The following is a 26888-nucleotide window of genomic DNA, read 5'->3' as shown; positions in this document are numbered from 1 at the left end:
CGCTCTTAATACTTCACAGTGAATAATATTCTTTTGACTGTATATGGAGACATGGTGTGTGCCCAAAGATTGAATGCTTTTTTAACCAAACCTGCAATTTGATGATTTGAAATTTAATCAGACTCAATGTTAATTTTCTTGGGGGGATTTCAAGATGGTTTACCAGTTACTCTCATTACTACACAATCATGGCTTCAAGAAGTGTCAAGCTATTTTTCAAGCTCATAGCCTTAGGGTAGTAAAGTCTCACAGACGCTGAATTTGGAATTGAAAATGCTAAAGATGTGATGTCTATGGTGTTGCTTCAGAGTTTCATACGCTGAGGTTTGGGAAATGTCGATAATTAATGACGAAAGTTATTATAGAGTATTCCACATTCATGCTTCAACAGAATACTTTAATAAATGAAGCTTCGGCTGGTGTTGTGTAGGGTGTCTGGTGTGCAGGTGAATTGAGAATACTGAAGAAGTGTTGACTATAGTGTTGGGCACATTAATGGTGCTTCAGGGTGTTTAGGTACTATACTGGCTTTACTGAGTGTCTTGGTACCATGATCATGCTACAGGGTGTACTGGTGGATTGGGGGAATACTGAACAAATGTCGACTATGGTGTTGGGTATTATAGAAAGTTGAGAATGCTTCATTAAAGGAGTTCAAGCTTAACTAAGTGGAATAGATAAATCTAATTAACTGAGTGGTGTAGGGTGTACTGGTGGACTGGGATAAAGAAGTGTTGACTATAGTGGACTCAGACAACTCAAAAGCTCATATCTCAATGTATCATGGATATCACGTAAATATGATAAATGCAGATATTGTTGGAAATTCTTGATACGTCAATTGTTTTGTCTTCACAGTGATCCCATTGAATTGAATTTATAGAGACAGATTGCATTTTGATGCTTTTCCTCCAAATCTCGCCTAAGTCTACATAAGCCGAAGGCTAAACTCACTCGCTTGTATTTTATTATGATCACCATGATTAAGAGAGGAGAAGTCTATAATATCATGGTAAAGCATCTATGTTAATCATCATGATGCAGTTACAAAGATAGAATTGAGCCATCTCGATAATTCAGCTCTAAATACTTAATAACACTAAATAATTCATTTAAATATTTTAATAAGTCAATTATGAAAAAAAGCACGTTCTCAAGCCTTTTATAAATTAGTTTCGATCATTTCCCATTCGAACCCATCACGATTAATTATATTTACACCAGCTTCAACACCAGTAGGTAATCTCACATGTTTAAAAATCTTTGGTTCATCTTCCATATATCGGTATGAATTAATTGAACAGCAACGTCTCCATTCCCCTTCTATCAAACTATATCTAGCTGCTTTAGTTTCTCCACTTCGAGTATTAAATAATGCACCTTGAATAAGATTTCCAACTCTTATAACGGTACCTTCGACATTATCTCTTTTCACAACTTTCAAAACAAAACAAGGAATTTTTGCACCATGATTATTATTCTGTGGATCTTTCCCAATAAAATCATATGCATCTGATTTCAATGGATCAATATCTCTCCATATTTCACGATAAGGTTGAATTTTATGTGTATCAGGATTTTGCATTTCACCTATTTTTTCATAAACGAAATCATTGTTTGGAACACTATTGAAACTTGCAGCAAGTGATCCTGGAATCCAAGGTGATACAGAGTTTATCTCTTGTTGATATTTGACCTTGTTTGTATTTGGAATTGGTTTAGCTTTACCAGTCATAATGACATTTTCAACATCGTCATCTGCATCTGGATCAGAAGGGATTCGAAGATCAACGTAATGGTTTCCATTTGAAAGTAAGAATAATGCTCTCTGCTTCTCACTGGCCTCTTATGAGGACCATTGGACTGATACTCTAGCAAATGCTGACATTATTAGGGTTTTTTGGATCAATACAATACAACATGAACTATTTCTGCCAAAAAAAACATTTTCAGTCGCGTAATATTGAGGATTCCTGATTGGGAAATTCCAAAGAGTGGTTAATTATATTAAGTAGCGTATAATATGGCTATTCATTGGAAGAAGTACTCACTAGGACTCCATCATGTCAGTTTAACTCTTTATCTTATCGTCAATTGGCAGATGTATGTGTCAAAGCGAGGGCGTGTATGTCCGGTGGAGAACACGCTAATTCAATTCGATTAAAGAAACATCACCATTCTCCAGATTCAATCCACATCCAAATTAAATTACTGAAATGCCAAAGAAAGCCACCACCAGCAAAGTCTTGAAGCCCTCTTCAAAGCACAACGCACCCAAGTTGAACACTGAGTTACTGAAATCAGCTTTAGGTCAAGATTCCAACCCCAAGGAGGCAACAGCTGGACATCCAGATATTCAATGGCCTTTAACCATCATCAAGCGCTTCTCCAAATTGGTCCATGAGCATCGTAATGAGAAATATCAAGAGTTGAACAAATTGACTCCAGTAGCTCTCTCAAAGATAAGCGCCGCTATGACTCAAGAGTTCCCAAATCATGCTAAATTGTTTAGTGTTGTTGACTTGGAGAAACAATTGAATTACATTGTGAAGCTTTATTTGTTTTACTATCTTCCTTCTATCGGTTTGAAGTTTGATGGAATCACATCATCTTGAATGGAATTGTCGTTTTAAAGATAAGGCAAGCGCTAAATATATGTCATATGATGATTTCTATTGGGACGCCATTACCAATAATCTTTACATTCATTCAAGAAAGTTTGGTATCAGAAAATTGGGGAAGGAAAGCAGAGATGAGTTCAAATTGTTCTTTGAGGCAGATGTTGAATATGTTTATACCTTGAAAGATTTTGTTGATGATTTACAAACTCAAGCTGCTAAAAGGGTCAAATATTTAGAGAAGAAATTTGCAGATCCCATCAGTGAGGCTGGAAAATTAAGAATGAAAAGCTTAAGACTTATCCTTAAGAAACCTGATGATAAAACAGAGGAAGATGAACAAAATCATAAGGACATAAATGAGCAAATCAAGGTGATTGAAATGAAGTATAAAGATGAATTCAAAGAGATAGATGACTCTAAAAGGGCATTGTTCAAGGCGAAAGTCGAAGCTGTCATAAAATTGATAGATTCTCCAAGTTGGAGAAGTAAGCTCACAAATAGAGAGATCGATTGGGCTGATATGATTTTTAATGATGACTTTGAAGAGGAATACTTCGATGAGATTTTGAGCGAGAAAACCAATAAGAAGAAGTTTGAAACTTTCCGTAGGATTTTGGGTGAATTTATGTGAAGTCCAATTGTTTGTTTAAATGCTATTTATATGATTAATCTTGAATAAATGAATTTGGCTAATAATGAGCTTTGTTCGCGAAAACGCGTAAACACGAAAAAAAAAATTAGTATCTGTTTACGTTTCGAATATATTTCCCATCTTGAACCACAATTACATAAAGACACAATGCCATCAATCGGTACTCGAACCAGAAGCCCAGCTAATGCTGTTGTAGCTGCCACAAACAAGGTTACAAAACCATCATCCAAACAAAACGATTCATTAAGGCTCTCAGAACAAACTTCAAAGGCACTAAAATCAACTGATCTCGAAACCGTGAAAACTACAGAGATCATCAGTTTTTATTATCAACCACCAACAATTGGTCATCCAGGTTTAAAATGGCCAGTTGATGTTATCACTTGTTTCACTAGACTGGTTCGTGAATATCGTGAAGAACGTTACGAAGAATTAAACACTTTATCACCAGATGCTCTTTTCAAGATTCAAGATTTTTTAACTAAAAGTTTCCGTCTTTATTCAGAAAGTTTTACTATAAAAAATCTAAAGATACAATTAGACTATATTGTCAAGCTTTATCTATTCTATTATTTACCATTATCTGATGAATTTAATATTGATGAATACAAAAACAGATGGAATACAGTTCAACAAAACTATGCATCAAAGAAAAATTGGGGTATTGCCAAATTGGGGAAACTGGATAAACAAGAATTTGATGAGCTCGTTGAAAGAAGATTTGATTATGTTAGAAATTTGAATGGGTTTGTTGAAGATTTAGAAGTTCAATCACCTAAAAGACCTAAATTTTTGGAAAAGAAGTTGAAAACTAAGTTAGAAGAGATAAATACTTTAATGTTTGAAATTGCTAAACTTGAATCCAAAAAGAAAAAGACCAAAGAAAATAAGGAAAAAATCAAGGAACTAGAGATCAAATATAAATCAATAAGTGAGAAACACAAAGATGAACTAGATGAAATTAGGGTCCTTAGATGGGAACGTAAATGTGCAAAAGGTCGTAAATTGAGTCATTTAATTAGATCATGGGATAGGAAACTAGATCCTAGAGAAAGAAAATGGGCAGGTATGATTGCTGATAACGTTAATGAGACTGAAGAAGAAACACTTGATGATATATTGAGACAGTCCACAGATGAAAAAAAATTCAATAAATTTTATGAATATTTAAAGCTGGATATATGAAAATGTGAGCCCCATGACTTATGACTTACTGCTAATAATCCGTTATTTGGGTTACTAGGGGTTGGGCTTGTTTATGAAGTTTGTTGGTTTTGACGCAAGTGCTGGTATATTGAAGGTAGTGTTAATGTTAAAGGCTAGAAAAAGTAGTAAACAAGTGATGATATGTAACAAATATGTATATGAATAAAAGTGGTGACGTGAATCTGAGGACTTAATTGTACGTAATTGTCCAGCTGTTATATGATAAAAACATCATCTCCAAAACACATCGGCGCAATCTGCCTTTACAACATCTAGTTAGACTCAATAAGTTGTACATTACTTGAAAATTGAAATTAACCTTGTTCACAAATTACTTTCAACAACTTCCCATTCAACACCATCAAGTTCAATCAAATTTTCATTGATCTCAAAAGGGATACTAGGGACAATATCATCATCACTACCATCTTTTCCAACCTCTGTGGCATCGAGATGATGTTCCCATTTCCCATCTTCCAAGTAATACTGAGCACAATTATAAGTTTCAGTATCTTTATTCAACAATGCACCTTGCAAAAAATTACCAAGTCTAACAACAGTACCAATGTAATTAACACCAGGTTTTTGAACAACTTTTAATACAACACAAGGGACTTTGACATCACTATTTGAATCTTCTCTCACAAAGTTTTCAAATGTTGACTTTAAAGGATCAATACTTCTCCATACTTCACGATATGGTTGAACTTTACGAGTTTGAGGATTTATCATTTCACCAGTTTCCTCACGATCATTAGTGTTTGGAATACTATTGAAATTACCAACATCAAATTCACCACCATGGAAACCTGGAACATTAGTGTTTATTTCATGTTGGAACTCAATCTTATTTGTATTTGGGATATCATATTCCTTACCAGTTAAGATCCAATCGATACGATCAATATCATCACGAAATCTGATATCAACAAAATGTTGTTCATTTGAAAGGAGTACCAACGTCTCTGTATTTTCATACTCCTCAGCTGGTGGCCATTGAATTGACACTCTTATTGAAGCAACCACCATATTTCCAATCTTTTACGCTTTAAATATAAACATTTAAGTAAAAACGTTGATACATCTGCCAAAGAAAAATGTTCCTTGAAGAAAATTCCTCGGGAAATTAATGTCATTGATCAAAATCGTGATTTTCATTTGAAAACCAGAACAAGCCATTTTCTGTGAAGGTGATTGAAGAACCCATGGAGCTGAGATTGAAATTTCAAGAGCAGCTGCCATGAATTGTAGAAAAATCACAGGAGATTCATTTGTATTCTGAAAAAGTGTCACGTGACATCACAAATGGCCGCTTAGATCCGAAAAATTGGGAATTGATTCAATTGAACATTTAAATCCTCAATAAAACTAAATAGTAAGATATACATTGTATCCATTAATTAATAACAGTACAATAATTCACAAGAGTTTGTGCGTTTTTACCAATAAAAGTTGATAAGAAATTAAGCTAAAAACTGTGGCTTCGGTATAAAAGTGTGGATGGGATCGATGAGATGTCAAACGTCAAACAAATGGGTTAAGCATTGTGTAAAGATATTTCAGAGAGAGTGGGTGTACTGGATAATGGTTTGGTTGAGTAATTACTGCTGATTTAAGCTGTATTGGATAGCTTCATGAGTTGAATAGATGAGTCAGGATCTGGAGCTGATGAAGGGTTATCTTATCTTTTGATGTCTATGGAATGAAACAGTGGGATGTGTTTACCTCTTGCGATCAACTAAAAGTGCTGCTTCGCAAGATGTGTCCTTGTTAACTATGTTGTGATTCTTATTTAAATTGAATCGAAAACCCTTAAACTTTCATTTACACAATTTGTTGCGTTCATCAACTATGTCACCAATAAAGAAAGAGGCTGACTCTATAAATGTTCAAGAGTTGAAAAATGGCGATGGTGCAAGCAGTACTGAGTTCAAACAAACTGATTTAGCAGATGGTGAAAAAGTTACATATAAAGAAGCTGATGAGTTGTTGAAATTCATGGAACAATATGAACCAACTTCAAAAGAGTTGACACCAGAGGAATCTAAACATTTAGATAAGAAAAATTTCTCAATTACTTTATTGCTTGTTACGCTAGTTACATTGATTTTATTCATGGATAAAGCAACTATTGGCTATACCACTATATTGGGAATTTACAAAGATACAGATTTAACTAAAAAGGGTTTCAATAATTTGAATTCAATTTTTTATGCTGGATATCTAATTGCTCAATGGCCATGTCATATCTTGATGCAAAAATTCCCAATTGGTAAATATTTATCAATTTCCATCTTTTTATGGGCTGTTATACTTGGTGGTACTGCTGCTTGTAAAAATTATTCACAATTAATGGCATGTCGGTTTCTATTAGGTGCTACTGAATCAGTGGTTACTCCAGCTTGTGAAATCACATTGGGTATGTTTTTAGATACTGAACAACGTGAAGTTGCTCAACCAATCTTTTGGATGGCTACTGCAATTGCACCTTTAATTTCATCATTTGTTGCTTATGGATTATTACATGTTGAAAACGTTTCAACTTTCCCTTGGAGAATATTCATGTCTTTAAATGCAGGATTATCATTGATTTTAGCTTTAATTGTTTGGATTTTCTATCCTGATAATCCATCAAATGCTAAATTCTTAACAGTTGATGAAAAAGTTCATTTAATTAAAAAAATTCAAAATTCTACAAAGTCTTCAATTGAACAAAAGACAATTAAAAAACATCAAATCATTGAGACTTTCAAAGATCCAATTTCATGGTTATTTGCCCTTCAATCTTTTACATTAATGCTTTCAAATTCTTTACATTACCAACAAAATCAATTGTATTTGGATATTGGTGTTAATAATTTAGGCTCATCTTTAGTTTCAGCTACTGGTGCAGGATTCGATATATTGATGTATCTTGTATTCACAATTATCATTAAGAAATTTCCAAATCAAAATGGTTATATTGGTTCAATTTGTTTGATAATTCCAATTGCATCAAGTATAGCCATGGTTACAATACCATGGGAAAATAAAAAGGCGTTATTAGCAAATATGATTTTAGCAGGATCAACAAAAGGTGTTGCCTATATTGTGGAATTGGGTTGGACTACATCTTCAGCAGCAGGTTATACAAAGAAACTTTATAGAAATGTGATGTTTATGATTGCATATAGTGTTGCTAATATGATTTCACCACAATTATGGAATCCAAAAGATGCTCCAAGATATTATTCTTCATGGATTGTACAAATTGTTGTTGCTTTTTTCTTGAATGGTGTTATCTTGTTGATTATAAGATTGATTTTGAGTAAAAGAAATAAGCAAAGATTACAAGATGATGATGACAAAGACTATTATGTTCAAACTGATGAAGGTGTACTAGAAAGAGTTGATGTTGCCATGTTGGATTTGACTGATTTGGAGAATAAGAAATTTATTTATCCTTTGTAAACCAAGCTGGTTGATTTGAATATGAATATTTTATATGGTAAGTTACATGTCACTTTGAGCTATACCTGAAAGGTAGTTATTAAAGATAACTCCTAATAATTGTAATGTAAAGCGTATCACTCAGCTAGATCACATGACTTATCGACACGCATCGAAATGACAGAGTATCATAATATTGTTGATGAGCTCGTCATCACAAATTGAGTGCCATTGATGATGATAACGAAACAATCCACGCCAGTTCTCGGAGTTGATATGTCAAAGTCTGAATCCATGATCCGTTTAAAAGGTGCTCTCAAGCTTGTCCATGAGCCATATCTTCACGTTGATTGATTGACAAAAGGACCCCTTAAAGATTAGACTAATTGTACCACAACATTACCACAGATATCATCATTCTCTTCACATAATAACCAAAATGATCTGATCTCAATTACTAATTCAAGTTTTCTACCAAATGCTTACTTGTCAATTGTCATTTGTTTTCCTAATTGAGGTTATTCCCCGGATCCCATCAGACGTGCCACAGTTTGACATAAAACATCCCAAGATTGATTGTGATAAAAGGTTAGATTACTAAGTTTGAAAGGAACTCAAACTGTGGTGGTGGTTTTATTCAAGAGATCTATAAATATGAAACTTTTTCTCTAGCAAAGTCTTTTATAAATTCTATGTGTTCATCATCAAATCAGCAAAATGACTACTTCAACAACTGAATCCCAAGTTAACGATATCGTTACCAAATATAACAAGTTAGATTTAACTAAATCAACCCAAAATGCTACAATCCAAGTTGAATTGAAAAATGCAAATGGATTTCAATCAGGTTTTGGTGATGAATACTCTTCAGAGTTACCAGAATCAACAAAGAAAAGATTTGCTAAATATGGAATTGATATTTCAAAAGGTTATCCAGAACGTCCTGAAAATATAATAACTTTTTTAGAGGATGCTTACAAAATTCGTGATTCTGCTAACCCTGATTATATCGAACGTGGTGTTAATGCTGATCTTGAAAAGAAGGCATTATTTGCTAAAGCTAAAGAAGTTAGAAATTTAACTAAATATGTTGGTACTGAATTAGTTGGCGTTCAATTGTCTGATTTGAATGAGCAAGAGTTGGATGAATTGGCATTGTTAGTTAGTGAACGTATTGTTGTCTTCTTTAGAAACCAGGATTTATCACCTCAGAATCAATTGAGAATTGGTGAATTCTTTGGTACAATTGAAAGACATCCACTTGCTGCTCAAGTTCCTGGTCATCCTGGTATCACCACTATTTGGGGGAAATATAACAGAAAAAATGCTGATAAAAGCTTCAAGAAAAAAGGTGGAAGAGCATGGCACACAGATTTGGATCATGAATTCCAAGGTCCATCCTTAACTCATTTACATCTTGATGCAATTCCAGAAAGCTCTGGTGATACAGCTTGGACTTCAGGTTATGGTGCTTTTGATAAGTTGAGTCCTGAATTCCAAAAATTCCTTGAAGGAAAAGTTGCAATTCATAGATCTGCTCACAAGTATTATGAGCGTGATAATATTCTTGGTGGATCAAAACATATTGAAAGGGAACACCCATTAGTTGTTACTCATCCTGTTACTGGTTGGAAAGCTTTGTTTGTTAACAGATCCCATACTGTTAGAATCAAAGATTTAGAGCCAGAAGAATCCCAGGTTGTGTTAAACTATCTTTATGATGTTTTGGAAAAGAATTTGGACATTCAAGCCAGATTCACTTGGGCTGTCCCTGATCAAGATAGATCATTGGGTGCCAGTGCTATTTGGGATAACAGAGTTAGTAATCATTATGCCATTGATGACTATGATGACAAAGAAGACCCACGTCATGGTACCAGAGTAACTTCTTTAGGGGCTCCACCTGTTTTCAAGGAAAATTCCAAAAGTCAACGTGAAGCATTGGGTCTTGATAACTAGATGGTATGAATGGATCTGTTTTTCTTCTTCAATTTGATGTATAAGACTTGACAAAGGATGATATGAATAAGAACACAACAAATAAGTAAGCAGCCTAGTAGAACCAACCAATCCCTTATGAACTTGGGAAAGCAGTAAAGAAAGCCGTGATTGCACTTGCGTTTCAAAACTATTCAGTATTGGATCCTCAGAAAGCCGTGATGATACTTGCATTTCTGGTGTGCTCAATACTTCTGACTTAGTGAAAGCATCTAAGATTACCTTTCCATGTTGAATTAACTGCTCATAACTTGTAGCTTCAAAAACGTCTATTCAACCGCATTTTTGTGAAATTTCACTTTTAAAAGTTTGACACAAAACTTATCAGCAATTCGCGAATCCGCGAAAACTCTCCGCGAATGTGATTTGTAATCTTCTGAGAACACTTCAAAAACATGAATGAAGGCCAAAATGAATTCTAATACCAAAAAAAGATGGGTTCAGGCAGGGGTTATCTCTTAAAAAGTATATTCGGAATAAAATTTCCCTGAACTGAGCCAAATTTAAAAAATTTACCAAAACAAAGAATCCATGTCGCGGAACCCATGATGATAAAGCCGTATACAGTTTGACGCGTCGTCGGCGAACTTTAGCTCAACTTTGAGAAATCTCAACGATAAGGAAGCATGAGCTAAATTTAGCTTTCAAGACGTTGGATAGTATACTGAAAGTATTAAGAACTAAAGTTACCTCAAACTTATCGAAATAAAGTGACAACAATGACTGAATCCACAATAGAAATCCAACTGACAAATGCCAGTAAGGCTAAAGAAGGCTTTGGTGATGATTATTCAGCACATTTACCTGAACCTACAAAGACAAGATTTGCTAAATATGGAATAGATATTTCAAAAGGGTATCCTGAACGTCCTTCAAAGATCCCTATTTTCTTAGATGAAGCTTACATGATTAGAGATGCTAAAGATCCAAATTTTGTTCTTCGTGGTATTGATGCTGATCCAGATAAAAAAGCACTTTTTGCTAAAGCTCAAGAAGTTAATAATTTAACCAAGCACATTGGAACTGAAATAGTTGGCTTACAATTATCTGATTTGAATGAACAAGAGCTAGATGAATTAGCATTGTTGGTTAGTGAACGTATTGTTGTTTTCTTTAGAAATCAAGATTTATCACCTCAGACTCAATTGGAAATTGGTGAATTCTTTGGTACAGTGGAGAAAAATCCAGTAGCAGCTCAAGTTCCTGGATATCCTGGTATAACCACCATTTGGGGGAAATTTTTAAGACAAAAAAGAGTACCAAATTTTAAAAAAGTGTTTGGGATTTGGCATACAGATTTAGATTTCGAATTTAGAGCAACAAGTTTTTCACATTTACATCTTGATACAATCCCACTACAGAACGGTGCAGGTGGTGATACTGCTTGGGTTTCAGGATATGCTGCTTTTGATAAATTAAGTACACCGCTCCAAAAATTCCTTGAAGGTAAATATGCTATTCATAGATCAAACCAAAGATTGTTTGATCGTGATGATATTTTAAGTGGACCAAAACATGTTGAAAGAGACCATCCTATTGTGATTACACATCCAATAACTGGTTGGAAGGCATTGTTTGTGAATAGATCAAATACAACAAAAATTATGGGCCTGGAACCAGCGGAGTCACAAATGATTTTAAATTATTTATTTGATGTTTTAGAGAAAAATTTAGATATTCAAGTTAGATTTAATTGGACTGTTCCTCAACAAGATAGAATGTTAGGTGCTAGTGCAATATGGGATAATAGAGTCTGTAATCATTATGCAATTGCGGATTATGATGATCAACAAGATCAAAGACATGGTACAAGGGTTGTATCACTTTCCGATCCACTAGTCTACATAGAGGGGTCAAAGTCTCAACGAGAAGCTTTAGGATTAGATTAAGAAAAAAAGGAACCATCATCATAGATTCTTATATATTAATAAACTCTATTCACCATCTTTATTATAATCTTCAACTATCAAAAAGTAATCTGGAGTCCAGAAGTTTAACAAGACATAAAACTCAACACCAAGAACGATTGTATCCAGAAAAGCTTGTGAATAGTCTCCATCTATCACATTGAACATAAAATTTGTCAAATTATGACTACCAAAACGGAATACTTTATGCATCATTTCCTCAAACATTGAATGGAACATATGCTCGAAAAGTTCCCAGAAAAGGTTTGTCAAAATTAACCATTTGAATTGATCTAGCTTTGGATGGTCTGGATTTTGCTGGAATCCATAAAACCCTTTAGCGGTTCTATAATATCTTAAGAATATTCTGACTTTGATGACCAATTGGAAAAGGAAGAGTAGTATTAATATGAGTTCATAACTCCCATAAATAAGACTGAAAGCACCTGGTTCATGATAACGTTCATAATAGTGATCTCTAACAAGTTTATAAAATACTATTGCACTCATATCAACAAAGCAAAAGGTTCCAAAGACTTTTTTATACTCAAATTCAATTTTATTAGTGGTGAAGTTCCCACTATATTGATACAAATAAAACAACATGGCAGCATTTTGAAACTTTGATATAGATGAACTAATGGCAGAGAGCACTTTATGGCCATTGGAACTTTCAAATGGATGATCGTAAATGTAAGCAGAAACTGATTTGAGCACTGAAATTGTCAATTGTGTAGCAATATAAGCCAATAACACCTTGACTAGGTATGGAATTTTAGTGTCAAAAGTCTTTGAGTAATCAAGCCATTTAGACAAGTAAAGGCCACCAAAACCTACCAAGATGAAAACACTGAATAAGTTAACAAATCTATTCTTTTTTATGATATGGTCAGTTGATGAATCACCTTTAATGAACAATTGAACCTTGAAATTCTTTGCATTAGTTCCCAAGGCACGAGCACAATAAAACCCAGTTTTATTGAATTGGAAAACATCCTTAAAAGTACCCAACTCATTTAAAATCTCATTGTAAGTGTTTCCCTTGAAACCAGCACCTTCATTATACTCAAACAAGATTTTCCCCTTGTGTTTCTTTTGACAATAACCTCTTTTGATAGCATCGTCATTACAAAGATTGAGGGTACTAGAGTCGACACCAGCAAACTGCTTCTCATGGTTGATCTCATTTTCGTTATAGATTATAATTGGGACACTTGTCTTGCTTTCCTCAGGTGTTAGGCCTGGTAAAGGCTCATACTCCAGCAATGCAACATCCAATAAAATCGGCTGATTCTCGTCAGCACGGTCGATTGAAAAGCACAGCTCGTAGCTGTCCGAGATCGTGTAGTTGCTATCACAGAGACACAGTTGAATGAGTGCTATTAGAAACACCAGTGATTTAAGCATTTTCTGACCTTTTGAAGCTTGTTTTGATGAAATGTAAAGAAGTCGGTGTTAAAAATTTGTCACTTTTTATTTCTATTTTAATGCTTCGCCCTGGTGTAGGGCTGAAAAATACACTAGTTTTTGTAATAAAGTACTATGAATTCATTCACTATATACAGGTCTATCCAATGGGCTTATAACTATTCAATAGGCTTATAATTCTTCGCTTTTACGAAATATTCAGGTGTCCAGAATCTCAACAAGACGAAATATTTGACACTGAGAACTATTATATGTTTCAAGAAAGTCTCGAAATAAAACTCTTGTGGACCTGCAAACTTTCCCTCATCAAACATGAAGTTTGACTTATAGAATGGTATCAGGTGTAATATACCAAAAGTGATGGTCATCGTGGCACCACAGATGAATCCAAAGTAATTCATGAATAATCTTGTCAAAATTAACCATTTAAACTGTATGAATTTTGGATCATCACCTTTCCCAAAATCAGTATACTCTTTGGAACTTCTGTAGTATCTAATAAATGTTCTGATCTTGAGAATAAGATAAAAAATACCTAGTAACACTCCAATGATTAGGAATATAACACCACCAAGTTGAGGAAAATCACCATCTGTTCCATCTGGATTCTTTTGAGATTCGAAAAACTTTGTAACGAATGGATCCAAAAAATCTGGTGCAATTTCAATGAGGTAAATGAATGTAAACACTTTCTTGTATTCAAATTGAAAGCTGTCATAAGTGAAGTTCCCACTATATTGATACAAATAAAACACTAGGGCAACTTCATCAAAATCTGAAATGAGAGTGTGAAGATAATGGAAACAGCTATAAATTACCGTTTTACGTGAATTTTCCCCCAGAATTATCATTATTATATCCAGCATCAAGTAAGTTGTTTGTAATACAATATTGATCAATAACAACTTGACAAGATAAGGAATTTTTTGATGATCATTCAATCTTGACCACTTGAACCATTTGGAATAATAAAACACACCAAGTGAAACCAACCCAAAAAACTTGAAGAAAGTAGTCAACAAGTCTCTTCTTTGAGTTCCTGTTGTTGAAAGTCCATCATTAATTAAAATTTCCAATTTAAATTTCTTTGCCTTGAACCCCAAGGCACGAGCACAATAAAACCCAGTTTCACCAAACTGATGAGCATCTTGATATATGTCAAGTTCATGAAATATTTCATTAAATGCATTCCCTTGATAATCACCATCTTCTTTATACTCAAACAAGATTTTGCCCTTATGTTTCGGTTCACAGTAGCCCCTTTCAATAGCTTCATCATTACAAAGTTGATGAACATTAGAATCACCAACAAACACTTTCTCATGGTTTAGCTCTTGATGCCTATATAATATAACAGCAACATTTGTTTTGTTTTCTTCAGCTGATAATCCTGGTAATGGTTCATATTCCAATAATGAAAGATCTAATGAAACCTTTTGCCCCTTATTGACATAGACAGGAAAGCACATACGAGAATTATCTTTGGAAAGAGTGTAGTTCTCGTAGCATTGACACAATTGGGCAATGGCCAAGATAAATACGAGGACACTGAATCTCTTTAGCATTGTTGATCATGGGTTAACAGCCTAGTTTTATCGGTGTTTAAAGAGATTAAGAGAGAGCCAAGTTTTTCATCGGCATCATAAATTAACAAAAATATCAAGAATCAGATGACGAATTACAACTAGCGAATTCAGGTCCAAAGAGTCATCGATTGGAGGAACAGTATAGTATTTTGCTTGTAAAATATGAAGAAGGTATTTAATGAAAGCCAATTCTCCATGTTAAACCGTTCAACTGACCATTCTTCGCTTCTATTGGCTGTTGAAGATCCTATATTGTTCCAGCGGATTTTAGCGGATTTACGAGATCTCGAAAAAAAAAATTATACACAAAATCAAATTTTCACTTGATAAACTTCATAGGAAAACCAGTCAAAAGCTGAAGGATTCGTTATATTGAAAATGAAGCTACACGATGCAAATGAGGAAATAAACATATCACAAGAAATTACCCATTTCCTTGGCAATGTCTGCAGAGAAACTTTTCATTACGGAGCATTTCCTTAAAAAAGAACTTCAATCCATTTTGAAACAAGAAGATCCATCTTTCAACGTTACTCCTTCTGTTGGTGGACCACTTAATTGGCATTTCATTATCAACTTGGGTCCATCAAACTCTGCTCTATATGGACAAGCTCAATATCATGGTGTTTTGTTTTTCCCAATTGAATATCCTTTCAAACCTCCAACCATCAAAATGATTACTCCAAGTGGAATTTTTGAACCAAATACTGATTTAAAACAATTAATGGGCATTTCAAAAGAAAACGGTGATTGGAAAACCCCTTTGAACGTGATACAACTTTTGCAAATGTTGTTAGATTTTATGTTGATAGATGCTGAAATTGAATCAACGGAACCATTATTCGCTGGTAATATTGCTGGTTATATCTCATCCACGAAAATGGAGAAATTTTCTCACGCTTCAGATACTTTAGCTTTCAATATTTCCAACCCAATTTTCAAAAAAGTGTTCCCAGAGGAATGGGTCAAGTTGAAGGAAAGAATGCATCAATTTCTAGTTGAACGACTCTTTTATTCTGAAAAAAACTTTAGAAAGGAAAAAAAAGCTTTGATGACTTGGGATTATTATATTTATCTGACTTTCAATCTGAATCAATGTTAGATTTATCAAAAGAAATGCTTCCTAAACTCAAAAGAGCATTAGACGATTATGATATTACCCAAGTTGAATCGCTAAATTCCTTCTTGGACAACGTGGAAAAAGAGGGTATTTCTGTGTCATGTGATTCTGTCCTAAAATTGACAAGAGATCAACAAAAACTTTGTGAAATTCAAGAGAGGCTTAAAATTGAAACTGCTGAATTCAATAGGCTATATAAGCAAAGAGTCCATACCTTACAAAGAAATATTGGACTTACATCTGACCTTGAAAGTCTAGAATCTCAAGCTCATTCTTTAGAATTGTTACATCAAACAATTGTGAAGATCTATCTTGCCAAAATCAGATTAATTACGCTTAATGAATGGAAAGAGAAATGAATGATATATTAATTATTAATCTGAAGGTAAATGTTATGAAGTGATATACTAATTAAAGGCCGCTTGTGGCCGCTGTACTTACCCGGTGTTCTGCCAATCCAATTACATAATTCATTACCTAATCACCAGACTCTTTTTTCTGAAATCAAAGAAATCAACTCGATTCGTGTCAGTTGAAGTTGATAAACACATTGGAAAGATAAACAACGAAAAATGTCTGAAGTGTTAGCCTCCAAAGAAGAGATCCAGTCAGTCTTCTCAAATCTGCAGAAGGACCCTGCCAACAAGGTGTGTTTTGATTGTGACACCAAGAACCCAACATGGACCTCTGTCCCCTTTGGTGTGATGTTATGTCTTGAATGTTCAGCTACTCATAGAAATTTGGGTGTTCATATCACTTTTGTTAAATCTTCAAACTTGGATAAATGGACCCAAAAGCAATTACGAAGATTTAAATTGGGTGGGAACCAAAAAGCTAGAGAATATTTCTTAAAGAATGGTGGTTCAAGATATTTAGCAAAACCAAGTGATTCAAATGCTAAATACAATTCCAAAATTGCATTAAACTATAAAGAACATTTAGATCATAAAGTTAAGAAAGATGAAGTTTTATTCCCAGAATCTGTTAATTTGGATAATATTGATGCTGCATCTTCAACTTCTTCATTAAATAATTCCAAAACTAATAGTACTGATGATTTTTTCGCTAATTGGGAGAAAAAACCATTGAATCAAACCCCATCTCCTTCAATTTCAAGACCTTTAACACCATCAAATAACATAAACAATTCAACTTCAAGTCTTTCATCCTCTACAACAACAGCTAAAAAACCTACAACAACATTAAGAAAATCAACTTCTTCACAAAAGAAAACAAGTATCTTGTCTGGTCCAAGAAAATCTAAATTAGGTGCAAAGAAAGTTGTTAATGATATTGATTTTGATGCTGCTGAAAGAGAAGCCAAAAGAGAAGCTGAAGAAACTGCTAAATTAGGTTATAATCCAAATAAAGATGATGACGAAACAACTCCAAGTTCAACAACTATTAAACCAAAGACTTCATCAAGTTTTGTGGAACCAACTTATCAAGCACAATCAAGTTTTTCAACCATTGAAAAACCAAAACAATCTTCAGTTGATAAAGTTACTCCAAGTTTTGCTAAATTAGGTTTTGGTATGACTGAAAATGATGCAGCTCAACAAGCTCAAAAGCAAAAAACAGCAAATGCGCCAAAATATACTGGTGAAGTTGCTTCGAAATATGGTGGCCAAAAAGCTATTTCATCTGATCAATTCTTTGGTAAAGGCTCATATGATGTAAATGCTCAACAAGAAGCTCATTCAAAATTACAAGCTTTCAACAGCTCTACTGCAATTTCATCATCAAGTTATTTCGGTGAAGATGAAGAATCTCAACAAGGTCCAAATAGAGGTGGTAATAATAGTAACAATAATGAATTTGCAAGTTTTGCAAGCACAACAAATGATGATTTAGCTGTTTTAAAAGATGCTTTAGAAACTGGTGCAAACAAACTATCAGGATACTTACGAGACTATCTACGTAATTGATCTATCCTCTTTTTTTATTATTTCTTTATACAGACACCTCAAATAAATGTGCCAAAATACACTGATTTCTTATACAATTGTTTACTCATCGAAAGGAGACAGAGAAGAGTACGACAGCGATAAATAAACCTCAACATCAAACTAAACAGACTATATACATATGTGGAAGTCCTGCTTATATCGATTTTTGAAACTAAACGTAAATAACATCATGATGATTTCTGTCAGTTATACCGTGTCATCATCCCAATTCGGAATATTGACCGTTTAAATCCGCACACGGTTTTTTTTAAAAAGGGCCATCGTCTGATTAGAAAATCAAATAGTTTTAAACGGTTACAAATACTTTTGACAGGAGCATTAACGATTCGAAAAGCTTTTTACATACAAATGACGTCTGTTGCTGTTGTTGGTGCTGGATTAGTTGGATGTCTTGCTGCTTTGGGTCTTTCTAAAAAGGGCTACAACGTCACTCTTTTCGAACTGAGAGATGGTAAGTGTACTATTCACTTACGGTACTAATTATATAAAACTGACACTTTGATCAAAAGATCCTAGAAAGTCTATCAATAGAGAACTAAGAAGTATAAACTTGGCTGTGTCAGATCGTGGTATAAATGCTTTGAAATATATTGATGAGGAATTGGCTCAAATCGTTTTATCAAAAGTTATTCCAATGACTGGGAGAATGATTCATGACCTTGATGGGAATTTACAAAGTCAAAAATATGGATTAAATGGTATTGAAGCTATCAATTCCATTGATAGATCTTATTTAAATGAATTGTTACTGAATGAAGTTGAAAAATCCGGAATTTCATTAAAATTTAATCATAAACTGGAGAAAATGGATTTGAAAGAACAACCAAAGTTAATATTTCAAAATAATGAAGAAGTTTCAGTTGATTTAATTGTTGGTGCTGATGGCTGTTTCTCCAAAGTTCGTCAAAACTTACAAAAATTTGCAAGAATGAGCTATACTCAAGAATTTATTGATTGTGCATATCTAGAATTGTCTATACCACCAGGTTCCAACAATGATAACAAGTTTTTATTGGATAAAAATCATCTGCATATATGGCCTAGAGATAAATTTATGTTGATTGCATTACCAAACTTGGATGGTTCATTCACTTCAACTTTTTTCGCTCCTTGGGATTTAATTGAATCATTAGATGATGATGAATCTGTCTTACAATTCTTCAAGAAATATTTCAAAGATGCTGTTGGATTGATTGGCGAAGAAAAATTGTTGTTTGCTTTTAAAAACCACCCTAAAGGTAAATTGCTATCATTGAATTGTAATCCTTATCATTACCAAGACAAGGCCATCATTATCGGGGATGCTGCACACTCAATGGTTCCATTCTATGGCCAAGGCATGAATTGTGGGTTTGAAGATGTGTTTGTGCTACTAAAACTCCTAGAATCAGAACCATCAGTAGGCGATGCATTGAGTAAATACTCATCAACAAGACACGAAGATTTACATGCAATCATTGAACTAGCTAAAGAAAACTATAAAGAAATGTCTCATAAGGTGAATTCCAAGCTTTTCCTACTAAAGAAACAAATTGATTTCATGTTGACCCGTATTCTAAAAGATAGATGGCTACCATTATACACCATGATATCATTCAGAAGTGATATTAGCTACTCCAAAGCTGTCAAGACCCACCAAAGACAGAATAAGATCTTGGGATACATACAAACAGCTGTTGTTGGGCTTGCACTCCTTGGAGCTGCTAAATTGTTCAAGAGCCTTAGAAGATGATCCAGTCATGTGTTATATTTATTTAATACCTCTATTATGGTGTGTCCCCGTGACCAGGCGGTTTGTAGCCCTGTCATTTTCGCGAACTTCGACTGGATTTTTTTTGTTTTTGGGAAGCGACGATGATAGCCAAAAGACAGTATAATCAAAGACATCAACACTTTCCATTCACCAAAAATACACACAGCATCATGCCCATCGTCACCAACCAGAACGGTACTGCCAATGGCATGGAGCAGGGGCCAGCAGCTGGCGCACCAACAACACAGCACCCGCTGAGCCCAATGAACACCGAGATAAGGCATGGCTTCGAGGTGGACCAACAATATATGGAGCTCCTGGCAAACAACTTCTTCCTGTACTTTGATGACAAGAGACACCATACAAACGGGAATCCTATTACACCTGAGGAGAAACAGCAGAAATATGATTACTACCAACCAATTGCAGACTGGAAAATCATGAGAGATAGACAGAAAACAGTGAGTGCTGCTATAGTGCTCTGCTTGAACATTGGTGTGGATCCTCCTGATGTTGTAAAGACTCACCCTTGTGCTAAAACTGAGGCTTGGATAGACCCGGTAGGCTTCAATGAATCCAAGAAGGCTCTGGAAGCCATAGGGAAAAACTTGCAAACTCAATATGAAACCTTGTCGCTGAGAACGAGGTATAAACAATCATTAGATCCATGCGTGGAGGATGTCAAAAGGTTTTGTAACTCTCTGAGAAGAAATGCTAGAGATGAACGTATACTGTTTCATTACAACGGTCACGGTGTTCCACAACCTACACAGAGTGGTGAAATTTGGGTCTTTAATAGAGGTTACACTCAATATATCCCAGTTTCTTTATATGATTTACAAACTTGGTTAGGTGCTCCTTGTATTTATGTTTATGATTGTAATAGTGCTGGAAATATTGTTACAAATTTCAAGAAATTTGTTCAAAAAAGAATTGATGATGATAATGAAGGCAATCATGATAACTTAGCTCCATCTCCAACTTCTGCTTACATTGATTGCATCCAATTGGCTGCTTGTCGGTCAAATGAATTATTGCCAATGGATCCTGATTTACCTGCAGATTTATTCACTTGTTGTTTAACCTGTCCAATTGAAACAAGTATCAAATGGTTTATAATGCAATCTCCTATCAAAAAATCATACTATGGCCCATTACTAGATATTGCAAAAAATAGTCCAAATGGTAATATAGTGATACCTGGAAAATTAACAGATCGTCGTACCCCATTAGGTGAATTGAATTGGATCTTTACAGCTATAACGGATACTATTGCATGGACCTCATTACCAAGACCTTTATTTAAAAGATTATTTAGACAAGATTTAATGGTTGCTGCATTATTCAGAAATTTCCTTTTGGCTAAAAGAATCATGCCTTCATATTCATGTCATCCAATTTCAGATCCTCCATTACCTGATATTCAAAACCATTCAATGTGGGAGTCTTGGGACTTGGCAATTGATCAAGTTTTAACTCAACTTTTGAAAAATTTGAATAATGAGCCATCATCACTATTACCACAACCAACTTCACCAGGCTCTGCAACTCAAAGTGCTACAGCTACCACCGTTTCTTCACCAGATACTAATGGGACAGCAACAACTTCAAATATTAATCACAACAACAATAATAACTCCATGGTCAATGGTACCAATACCGGATCCACACCTGCTCCTACAAATACAATACTAACTTCAGTTAGTACTCCAGCCCCAAATGATACCAACAATATGAATAATTATCAACATTCAACTTTTTTCGAACAGCATTTGACAGCGTTTGAGTTATGGTTAAAATATGGATCATCCACAAGGCAACCACCTGAGCAATTGCCTATTGTGTTACAAGTTCTGCTATCTCAAGTACATCGTGTAAGAGCATTGGTCTTATTATCAAGATTTTTAGATTTAGGTCCTTGGGCTGTTTATCTGGCTTTATCAATTGGTATTTTCCCATATGTCTTGAAATTATTACAAAGTCCGGCACCTGATCTGAAACCTGTTTTAGTTTTCATATGGGCAAGAATAATGGCTGTTGATTACAAAAACACTCAACAAGAGCTGGTTAAAGATAAAGGGTTCAACTATTTTTTACAAATGTTGAATCCAAAAGATAATGCAAATAATACAAATAATGACCACAAAGCTTTATGTGCTTTGATCTTAAGCTTATTTGTCAGAGGTTTCAAGAATGGTCAAAAGCTTTGTTTTAGTCCTGATTTGGTAAATAAATTATTGCAATATGTTGAAACTTCAGATAATCCTTTATTACGCCAGTGGTGTGTTTTATTGATTTCACAACTCTGGGATCATAATTTTGATGCCAAGTGGATAAGTTACAAAGAAGGTTTCCTAACAAGATTATCAAAACTAGTTAATGATCCAATTCCAGAAGTTAGAGCTTCAGTTATTACTGCTTTCACGAATTTCTTACCAGATGAACCTGAAGAAGAGGAGATTAAAGATGAAATCAACATCATAATGACTGTTTTATCTTTGTCAAATGATGCAAGTCCATTAGTGAGAAAAGAAATCATCATATTTATATCAAAAATTGTCAAGAGACATATCAATAATTTTATTGTTTTGGCCTTTTATGAATTATACAATGAAGTGCATCTGATCTTGGAGCAAGATAATGATCATCATGATGACCATAAACAAATTGGTTATGGTAGTAGCTATCATATTGTCTGGAAAACTTTATTATTGTTTGCATGTGATGGTCATGGTGAATTGAAACTTGATGCTGAAAAGATTATTGATTATGTTGTTATAAAGTTGAAAGAAAGTCCATTACAAGAGTCTGTGGAAGAAGTGGAAACTGTGTTGCTGCAAAGTAACAGTACTTCATTCCCATCAAATCTTCAAAAATTTTCTCCATCTAATCAACAACAAAGAATCTTACCAAAACCCATTAAACTGAATGGTAATGCTGCTTTGAACAATTCTGCTCAACAAAGATCAATCTCAACAAAAGTCGAGAGCAATAATAAATCTGAGCCATCATCTTTTTTGAAAAGAACAATATCATTATCAAATATTTGGAAATCTTTGGGCTGGAACCAAGATGATGAAGATTTGAACAATAATGAACGTCATACAAGGACTACGTCTTCTCAATTTCTGTCAACTCCATATGGTGTTTCTCCAAGCCCAAGAACTATGAGATTTAGTGCTGATGAATATAAAGAAGAAAATGTTGAATTACCATTAACTTCAAAGTTTTTCGATTACAGTATGGAGTATTTCCAAGAGCCACAAATGCGTAAAAGTGAAGTTGATGAACCAGGTTCATTAGAATATACTCAAAGAATTTGGAGAAGAAATAGAAATGAAGCTATTATTAATGAAACTCAACCACAAAAAAATCTGTCATTACGTGGTGATTGGAAAACAAATATTGCATTTTTCAATAATAAGACACAACCAAGAATATTGAAATTTTCACAATTTGAGAATTATTTGATTAGTTCAGATGATCGTGATAACATTACAGTTTTCGATTGGGAGCAAAAAAATCATCTATCAAGATTTTCAAATGGTAATCCATTTGGTACTAAAATTACTGACTTGAAATTACTGAATGAAGATGATTTACCATTATTATTGACAGGTTCATCAGATGGTATTGTGAAGATTTATAAGGATTTCCATTCAGGGGAAGAGTCTCGTTTGGTTTCATCATGGAGAGCTCTGACTGATTTGTTGTTAACACCAAGATCAACAGGGTTATTAATGGAATGGCAACAGAGTAGAGGGTCATTATTAGTTACAGGTGATGTTAAAGTTATTAGAATATGGGATGCACCAAGAGAACTATGTGTTGTTGATGTTCCTGCACGCTCATCAAGTTCGATAACTTCATTAACATCTGATCAAGTTGCAGGTAATATATTTGTTAGTGGGTTTGCAGATGGTACCATAAGAGTTTATGATCGTCGTTTGGATCCAAGAGATTCTATGGTTAAATTATGGAAGGTTAAAGATGAAGAAAGACCAACATCTATAACAAATGTTCATATGCAAAGAGGTGGGTATAGAGAATTAGTTAGTGGATCATCTAATAGTGAAGTTAATTTATGGGATATTAGATTAAATGAACCAGTTGTCTCATTTAGAGGGCATGAAAAGACAATGACAAATCTTCAAATTCATGAACATGCACCAATTATTGCAACAGGATCAAGAATGATTAGAATCTGGACTACAAATGGTGATTTAATTTCAAATGTTAAAAATCCAAATGGGTATAGTTTACAAAACAGAACCCCATATATTTCATCACTTTCATTACATCCTCATAGAATGATGTTTGCTGCTAATAATACACATGATCCATATATAAGTGTTTATAAGTGCACTGAACCTTCCCAAGAATGAATACAAAACAGTGTGTAATGATTATCATGATTAATTTAATTTATTTCATTTCATTGTAGAGCTATGCAAATGCAACCTTCTTCTTTTTAGGTTTTGAAGCTTCTTCTTCAGCTAATTGAGTTTGTAATTTAGCTCTTTTTCTTCTATCAGTTCTAGCTTTTGTTGCTTTATTTTTAATTTCTTGTTTTTTATCTTCTAATTTATCTCTTTTAGCAGCTTCTTTTTGTTCAATTTCTTTTTTTTTCAATTCTCTAATTTCTTCTAATTTTTGAGCTTTTTCTAATTTAGAATAATCTCTTTTTTCATCTTTCAATATAACTTCATTAATAATTCTATTTAATTGTGTTGAATCTTCTGGATTTTCATTAACAAATTTTTTACCTTTTTTACCTCTTGATCTTTTAACACCTGGAACAATAGCTCTATTTAGTACAGGTAAATCCAAATCTTTTTCATCATATATTTTTTGTTCTTTTTTTTTACCATAAAGCCTTATCTTGGATTGTTCCTTTTTAACATCTTTTTTACTTGGTTTTCTAACTCTTGATTTTTCAGTTTGATTTGAAGTGAAGCCTAATCTATTTCTTGCTTGAGAATCCTTAAACACTTCGGATTCGATACTTCTTGTTTTATTCTGTGTAGCTGTTCTTTTAGCTGTTTTTGATTGTCTTGGTGCCATTATTGTAACTTTTTTTCTCTTCAATATCTAGTATCTATTGATAAAACTTGTATTGTAACAGTTTTCTTTATGCCATATTTTTTTTTGTAGAAGAAAAATTTAAAAAAATTCGCGGAAAAATGCGAAGAGGTTACCCTTTTTTATCACGGGTATAAGCGGCCATAAAGAAGATAGGAATGAATTAACACCTTTTGTTTTTGGATATTTGTGGTGCTTGATACGATCGTTGAGTGGTAAACATGGGTGGAGCTAATAAAGAAAGCGGAAGTATGAGGCAAGAGAGTTTTGATGTTGATAGTGAAAGTAATATCATTGAAAGAGTTTGAAAAACAGATAAGATTCAACATATAATTAATCTACCAACTTCAAGAGGTTCAACAGATATTTAAGCAGATATATTTACCTTCAACTTTTAACTAATGTGCCTTTTCAGCAATCAATTTTTTGAATCTTTTAATAGCAGGATATCCTTCAACTAATCCAGCAATATACCATTCAATAAGATAATCAGTTGGGACTCTATAATAGTTTAGTTTTGGTCTGAAGACAAATATACATTCCAGTGAATGTAAAAATAAAGTCAAATAAGTGATGTTTAAAGAATTTTGTAATAACCAATCAATTTTCGAATTTGATAAATAAGTTGAAACATATTGATTTTGAAGAATTGAAGGGATAAAGTATGATAATAGTGGGAGATAAATCACAAAGATAAGAATCCATTGATAAATAGCTGGATATCTATAGTCTGAAATTTGAACATGAGAATAGCCCCTTTTATTAGCAGCAAATTTAGCCATTTCCACCAATCTTACACGAGCTTCACTTAGATCCTTCATTGGAGGCTCAAATTGGATTGGTTTTTCAATTTGGAAGTCTAGGTCATCATGAGTGAATTGGATAACCATGTGATCAGTTGATATGTGTGTCATTTTGATGTTATCAATCTTGCTGTTGATTATGACGTTTCCATAGACGTTTAGGTAATCCTTGATAGCCAGTCTATGGTCTTTGTTCATGTGACTTAGGATTCTTACTTCAGCCATGGTTGGATTATATTTGATTCTCTATTAGCAACAGACGTTGATTGTTGTTCAAATGTGGATTATAATCGTACCTGGTTCATTTGTTCGTTAAGGGTTTTTTTTCATCTCTTCAAATTTTAAAGCCGATACAAATTTGCATCTTTGAGCCAAACGAAAAGTATAGAAGTTTGACATGAAATGAGTGCGTAAAGCGTAGATTAATGGGAGATGGATAGTATTGAGGGAGTTATGTGGAAGTAATATGGACATCTGATGGGAATAGAAATATGGGTTGTTTGTGTAGTTTCAGATAAACTGAATTGTACCAACGATTCGGTCTTAGTCGGAGAGCATCAAGAGTAGAGTATTAATTCATTAAAGAATAAAGAGTTATTCTAGTTTCATTTCATAACAACTGCAATTGGCTGGGGGTGGTTCTGGAATCTTAAGTGTAAAAGAGTTGTAGCTACTCCAACTTATTGTTTGCTAGAGCTTCAATTGCTCGAGAACATGAAAACCTATCAAACGATCAAATGAAGGTGTCAAAAACCTACAAAAAAGCACCTAAACCAATCCTCCCACCCTAATAATATCTACCTAACCACTCAATACCTCTTTAATTACTTTCAACTCACTCTTCCACTCTTCTTTCCCCAAAATCCAAGTGGTTTTCCTTGAATCCACGTTCATTATTAAAAATTTCAGCGTGTTGGATATTGAATCTCCAGGACAACACTAACACTAATCGACATTTCCTCGGGCTATAGTCGTGTCAGAGCCATGAAAAGACATTCATTGGATAGCTAGACCTTGATTGAATACAACCACCCCTTTCAATTCAAATATTTCCTCCATGTACACCACCATATCCCGCATTATTCACCTCTTTGTTTTTGTTTTGCTGTATTGGTCGTGTGGCGCGTACCACCGTCCTTTTCCAAATTTTTTCTTTTGCCCAAACGCGTTTACACAAAACAACAACAAAATTCAGAATCTCAGCTCCAAATCACCACCAATTGTCACTTTTGTTCTCACGCTGCCTGTTGTATGCTCTGGTTCCCCATCGTCACTCACGTCTCACAAGCACTGCTGCTCAAGCTCCACCAGTTCTATCATTCCAGGCTATCAG

The 26888-nt window shown here is 34.1% G+C and overlaps 15 protein-coding genes across 15 annotated transcripts; 9 read left to right on the top strand and 6 right to left on the bottom strand.

The window, feature by feature from the left end:
* Window positions 1-1162: 1162 nt before the first annotated feature.
* On the bottom strand, window positions 1163-1735 carry WICANDRAFT_65234 (uncharacterized protein; the record flags this gene model as incomplete). Its single annotated transcript, XM_019183875.1, has 1 exon — window positions 1163-1735. The coding sequence occupies one exon, from the start codon at window positions 1733-1735 to the stop codon at window positions 1163-1165; it is 573 nt and encodes a 190-aa protein (XP_019036178.1).
* Window positions 1736-2225: 490 nt separating this feature from the next.
* Window positions 2226-3252, top strand: WICANDRAFT_70938 (uncharacterized protein; the record flags this gene model as incomplete). The annotated part of the gene is made up of 1 exon (XM_019184223.1): window positions 2226-3252. Exon 1 carries the CDS (start codon window positions 2596-2598, stop codon window positions 3250-3252), a length of 657 nt encoding a protein of 218 aa, XP_019036177.1. The 5' UTR covers window positions 2226-2595.
* Window positions 3253-3420: 168 nt separating this feature from the next.
* WICANDRAFT_81207 (uncharacterized protein) lies at window positions 3421-4458 on the top strand (the record flags this gene model as incomplete). The annotated part of the gene is made up of 1 exon (XM_019185195.1): window positions 3421-4458. The coding sequence occupies one exon, from the start codon at window positions 3421-3423 to the stop codon at window positions 4456-4458; it is 1038 nt and encodes a 345-aa protein (XP_019036176.1).
* A 525-nt stretch (window positions 4459-4983) lies between these two features.
* On the bottom strand, window positions 4984-5505 carry WICANDRAFT_19600 (uncharacterized protein; the record flags this gene model as incomplete). The annotated part of the gene is made up of 1 exon (XM_019180830.1): window positions 4984-5505. A coding segment is annotated over one exon (522 nt), but the record flags the coding sequence as incomplete, so codon positions are not given.
* An 825-nt stretch (window positions 5506-6330) lies between these two features.
* WICANDRAFT_102067 (uncharacterized protein) lies at window positions 6331-7929 on the top strand (the record flags this gene model as incomplete). The annotated part of the gene is made up of 1 exon (XM_019180343.1): window positions 6331-7929. The coding sequence occupies one exon, from the start codon at window positions 6331-6333 to the stop codon at window positions 7927-7929; it is 1599 nt and encodes a 532-aa protein (XP_019036174.1).
* A 696-nt stretch (window positions 7930-8625) lies between these two features.
* WICANDRAFT_58505 (TauD/TfdA dioxygenase family protein) lies at window positions 8626-10011 on the top strand (the record flags this gene model as incomplete). Its single annotated transcript, XM_019182824.1, has 1 exon — window positions 8626-10011. One exon carries the CDS (start codon window positions 8626-8628, stop codon window positions 9865-9867), a length of 1242 nt encoding a protein of 413 aa, XP_019036173.1. The 3' UTR covers window positions 9868-10011.
* Window positions 10012-10625: 614 nt separating this feature from the next.
* WICANDRAFT_81203 (TauD/TfdA dioxygenase family protein) lies at window positions 10626-11795 on the top strand (the record flags this gene model as incomplete). The annotated part of the gene is made up of 1 exon (XM_019185194.1): window positions 10626-11795. The coding sequence occupies one exon, from the start codon at window positions 10626-10628 to the stop codon at window positions 11793-11795; it is 1170 nt and encodes a 389-aa protein (XP_019036172.1).
* Window positions 11796-11840: 45 nt separating this feature from the next.
* On the bottom strand, window positions 11841-13220 carry WICANDRAFT_81202 (uncharacterized protein; the record flags this gene model as incomplete). The annotated part of the gene is made up of 1 exon (XM_019185193.1): window positions 11841-13220. The coding sequence occupies one exon, from the start codon at window positions 13218-13220 to the stop codon at window positions 11841-11843; it is 1380 nt and encodes a 459-aa protein (XP_019036171.1).
* A 169-nt stretch (window positions 13221-13389) lies between these two features.
* WICANDRAFT_97374 (uncharacterized protein) lies at window positions 13390-14352 on the bottom strand. The gene has a single exon (XM_019186583.1). The coding sequence runs from the start codon at window positions 14090-14092 to the stop codon at window positions 13400-13402; it is 693 nt and encodes a 230-aa protein (XP_019036170.1). The 5' UTR covers window positions 14093-14352; the 3' UTR covers window positions 13390-13399.
* Window positions 14353-15332: 980 nt separating this feature from the next.
* Window positions 15333-15785, top strand: WICANDRAFT_23170 (uncharacterized protein; the record flags this gene model as incomplete). Its single annotated transcript, XM_019180978.1, has 1 exon — window positions 15333-15785. A coding segment is annotated over one exon (453 nt), but the record flags the coding sequence as incomplete, so codon positions are not given.
* Window positions 15786-16519: 734 nt separating this feature from the next.
* On the top strand, window positions 16520-17875 carry GLO3 (ADP-ribosylation factor GTPase-activating protein; the record flags this gene model as incomplete). The annotated part of the gene is made up of 1 exon (XM_019183874.1): window positions 16520-17875. The coding sequence occupies one exon, from the start codon at window positions 16520-16522 to the stop codon at window positions 17873-17875; it is 1356 nt and encodes a 451-aa protein (XP_019036168.1).
* Window positions 17876-18265: 390 nt separating this feature from the next.
* On the top strand, window positions 18266-19649 carry BNA4 (kynurenine 3-monooxygenase; the record flags this gene model as incomplete). Its single annotated transcript, XM_019182371.1, has 2 exons — window positions 18266-18368; window positions 18427-19649. 2 exons carry the CDS (start codon window positions 18266-18268, stop codon window positions 19647-19649), a joined length of 1326 nt encoding a protein of 441 aa, XP_019036167.1.
* A 284-nt stretch (window positions 19650-19933) lies between these two features.
* KOG1 (ubiquitin-binding TORC1 subunit KOG1) lies at window positions 19934-24055 on the top strand (the record flags this gene model as incomplete). The annotated part of the gene is made up of 2 exons (XM_019182417.1): window positions 19934-21224; window positions 21372-24055. 2 exons carry the CDS (start codon window positions 19934-19936, stop codon window positions 24053-24055), a joined length of 3975 nt encoding a protein of 1324 aa, XP_019036166.1.
* Window positions 24056-24116: 61 nt separating this feature from the next.
* Window positions 24117-24734, bottom strand: WICANDRAFT_81196 (uncharacterized protein; the record flags this gene model as incomplete). The annotated part of the gene is made up of 1 exon (XM_019185192.1): window positions 24117-24734. One exon carries the CDS (start codon window positions 24732-24734, stop codon window positions 24117-24119), a length of 618 nt encoding a protein of 205 aa, XP_019036165.1.
* A 44-nt stretch (window positions 24735-24778) lies between these two features.
* WICANDRAFT_97276 (uncharacterized protein) lies at window positions 24779-25596 on the bottom strand. The gene has a single exon (XM_019186582.1). The coding sequence runs from the start codon at window positions 25571-25573 to the stop codon at window positions 25151-25153; it is 423 nt and encodes a 140-aa protein (XP_019036164.1). The 5' UTR covers window positions 25574-25596; the 3' UTR covers window positions 24779-25150.
* Between the last annotated feature and the right edge of the window lie 1292 nt (window positions 25597-26888).

This window comes from Wickerhamomyces anomalus (assembly GCF_001661255.1).
Source record: "Wickerhamomyces anomalus NRRL Y-366-8 unplaced genomic scaffold WICANscaffold_7, whole genome shotgun sequence".
In the NCBI taxonomy this organism is placed as follows: domain Eukaryota; kingdom Fungi; phylum Ascomycota; class Saccharomycetes; order Phaffomycetales; family Wickerhamomycetaceae; genus Hansenula; species Hansenula anomala.
This window is presented reverse-complemented; position numbering and strand designations above follow the sequence as displayed.

Excerpts from the sequence above, each read along its gene's own strand:
- WICANDRAFT_97374 (XM_019186583.1), bottom strand. The coding sequence starts at position 14,092 with ATGATAATTCTGGGGGAAAATTCACGTAAAACGGTAATTTATAGCTGT.
- WICANDRAFT_97276 (XM_019186582.1), bottom strand. The coding sequence starts at position 25,573 with ATGAAGGATCTAAGTGAAGCTCGTGTAAGATTGGTGGAAATGGCTAAA.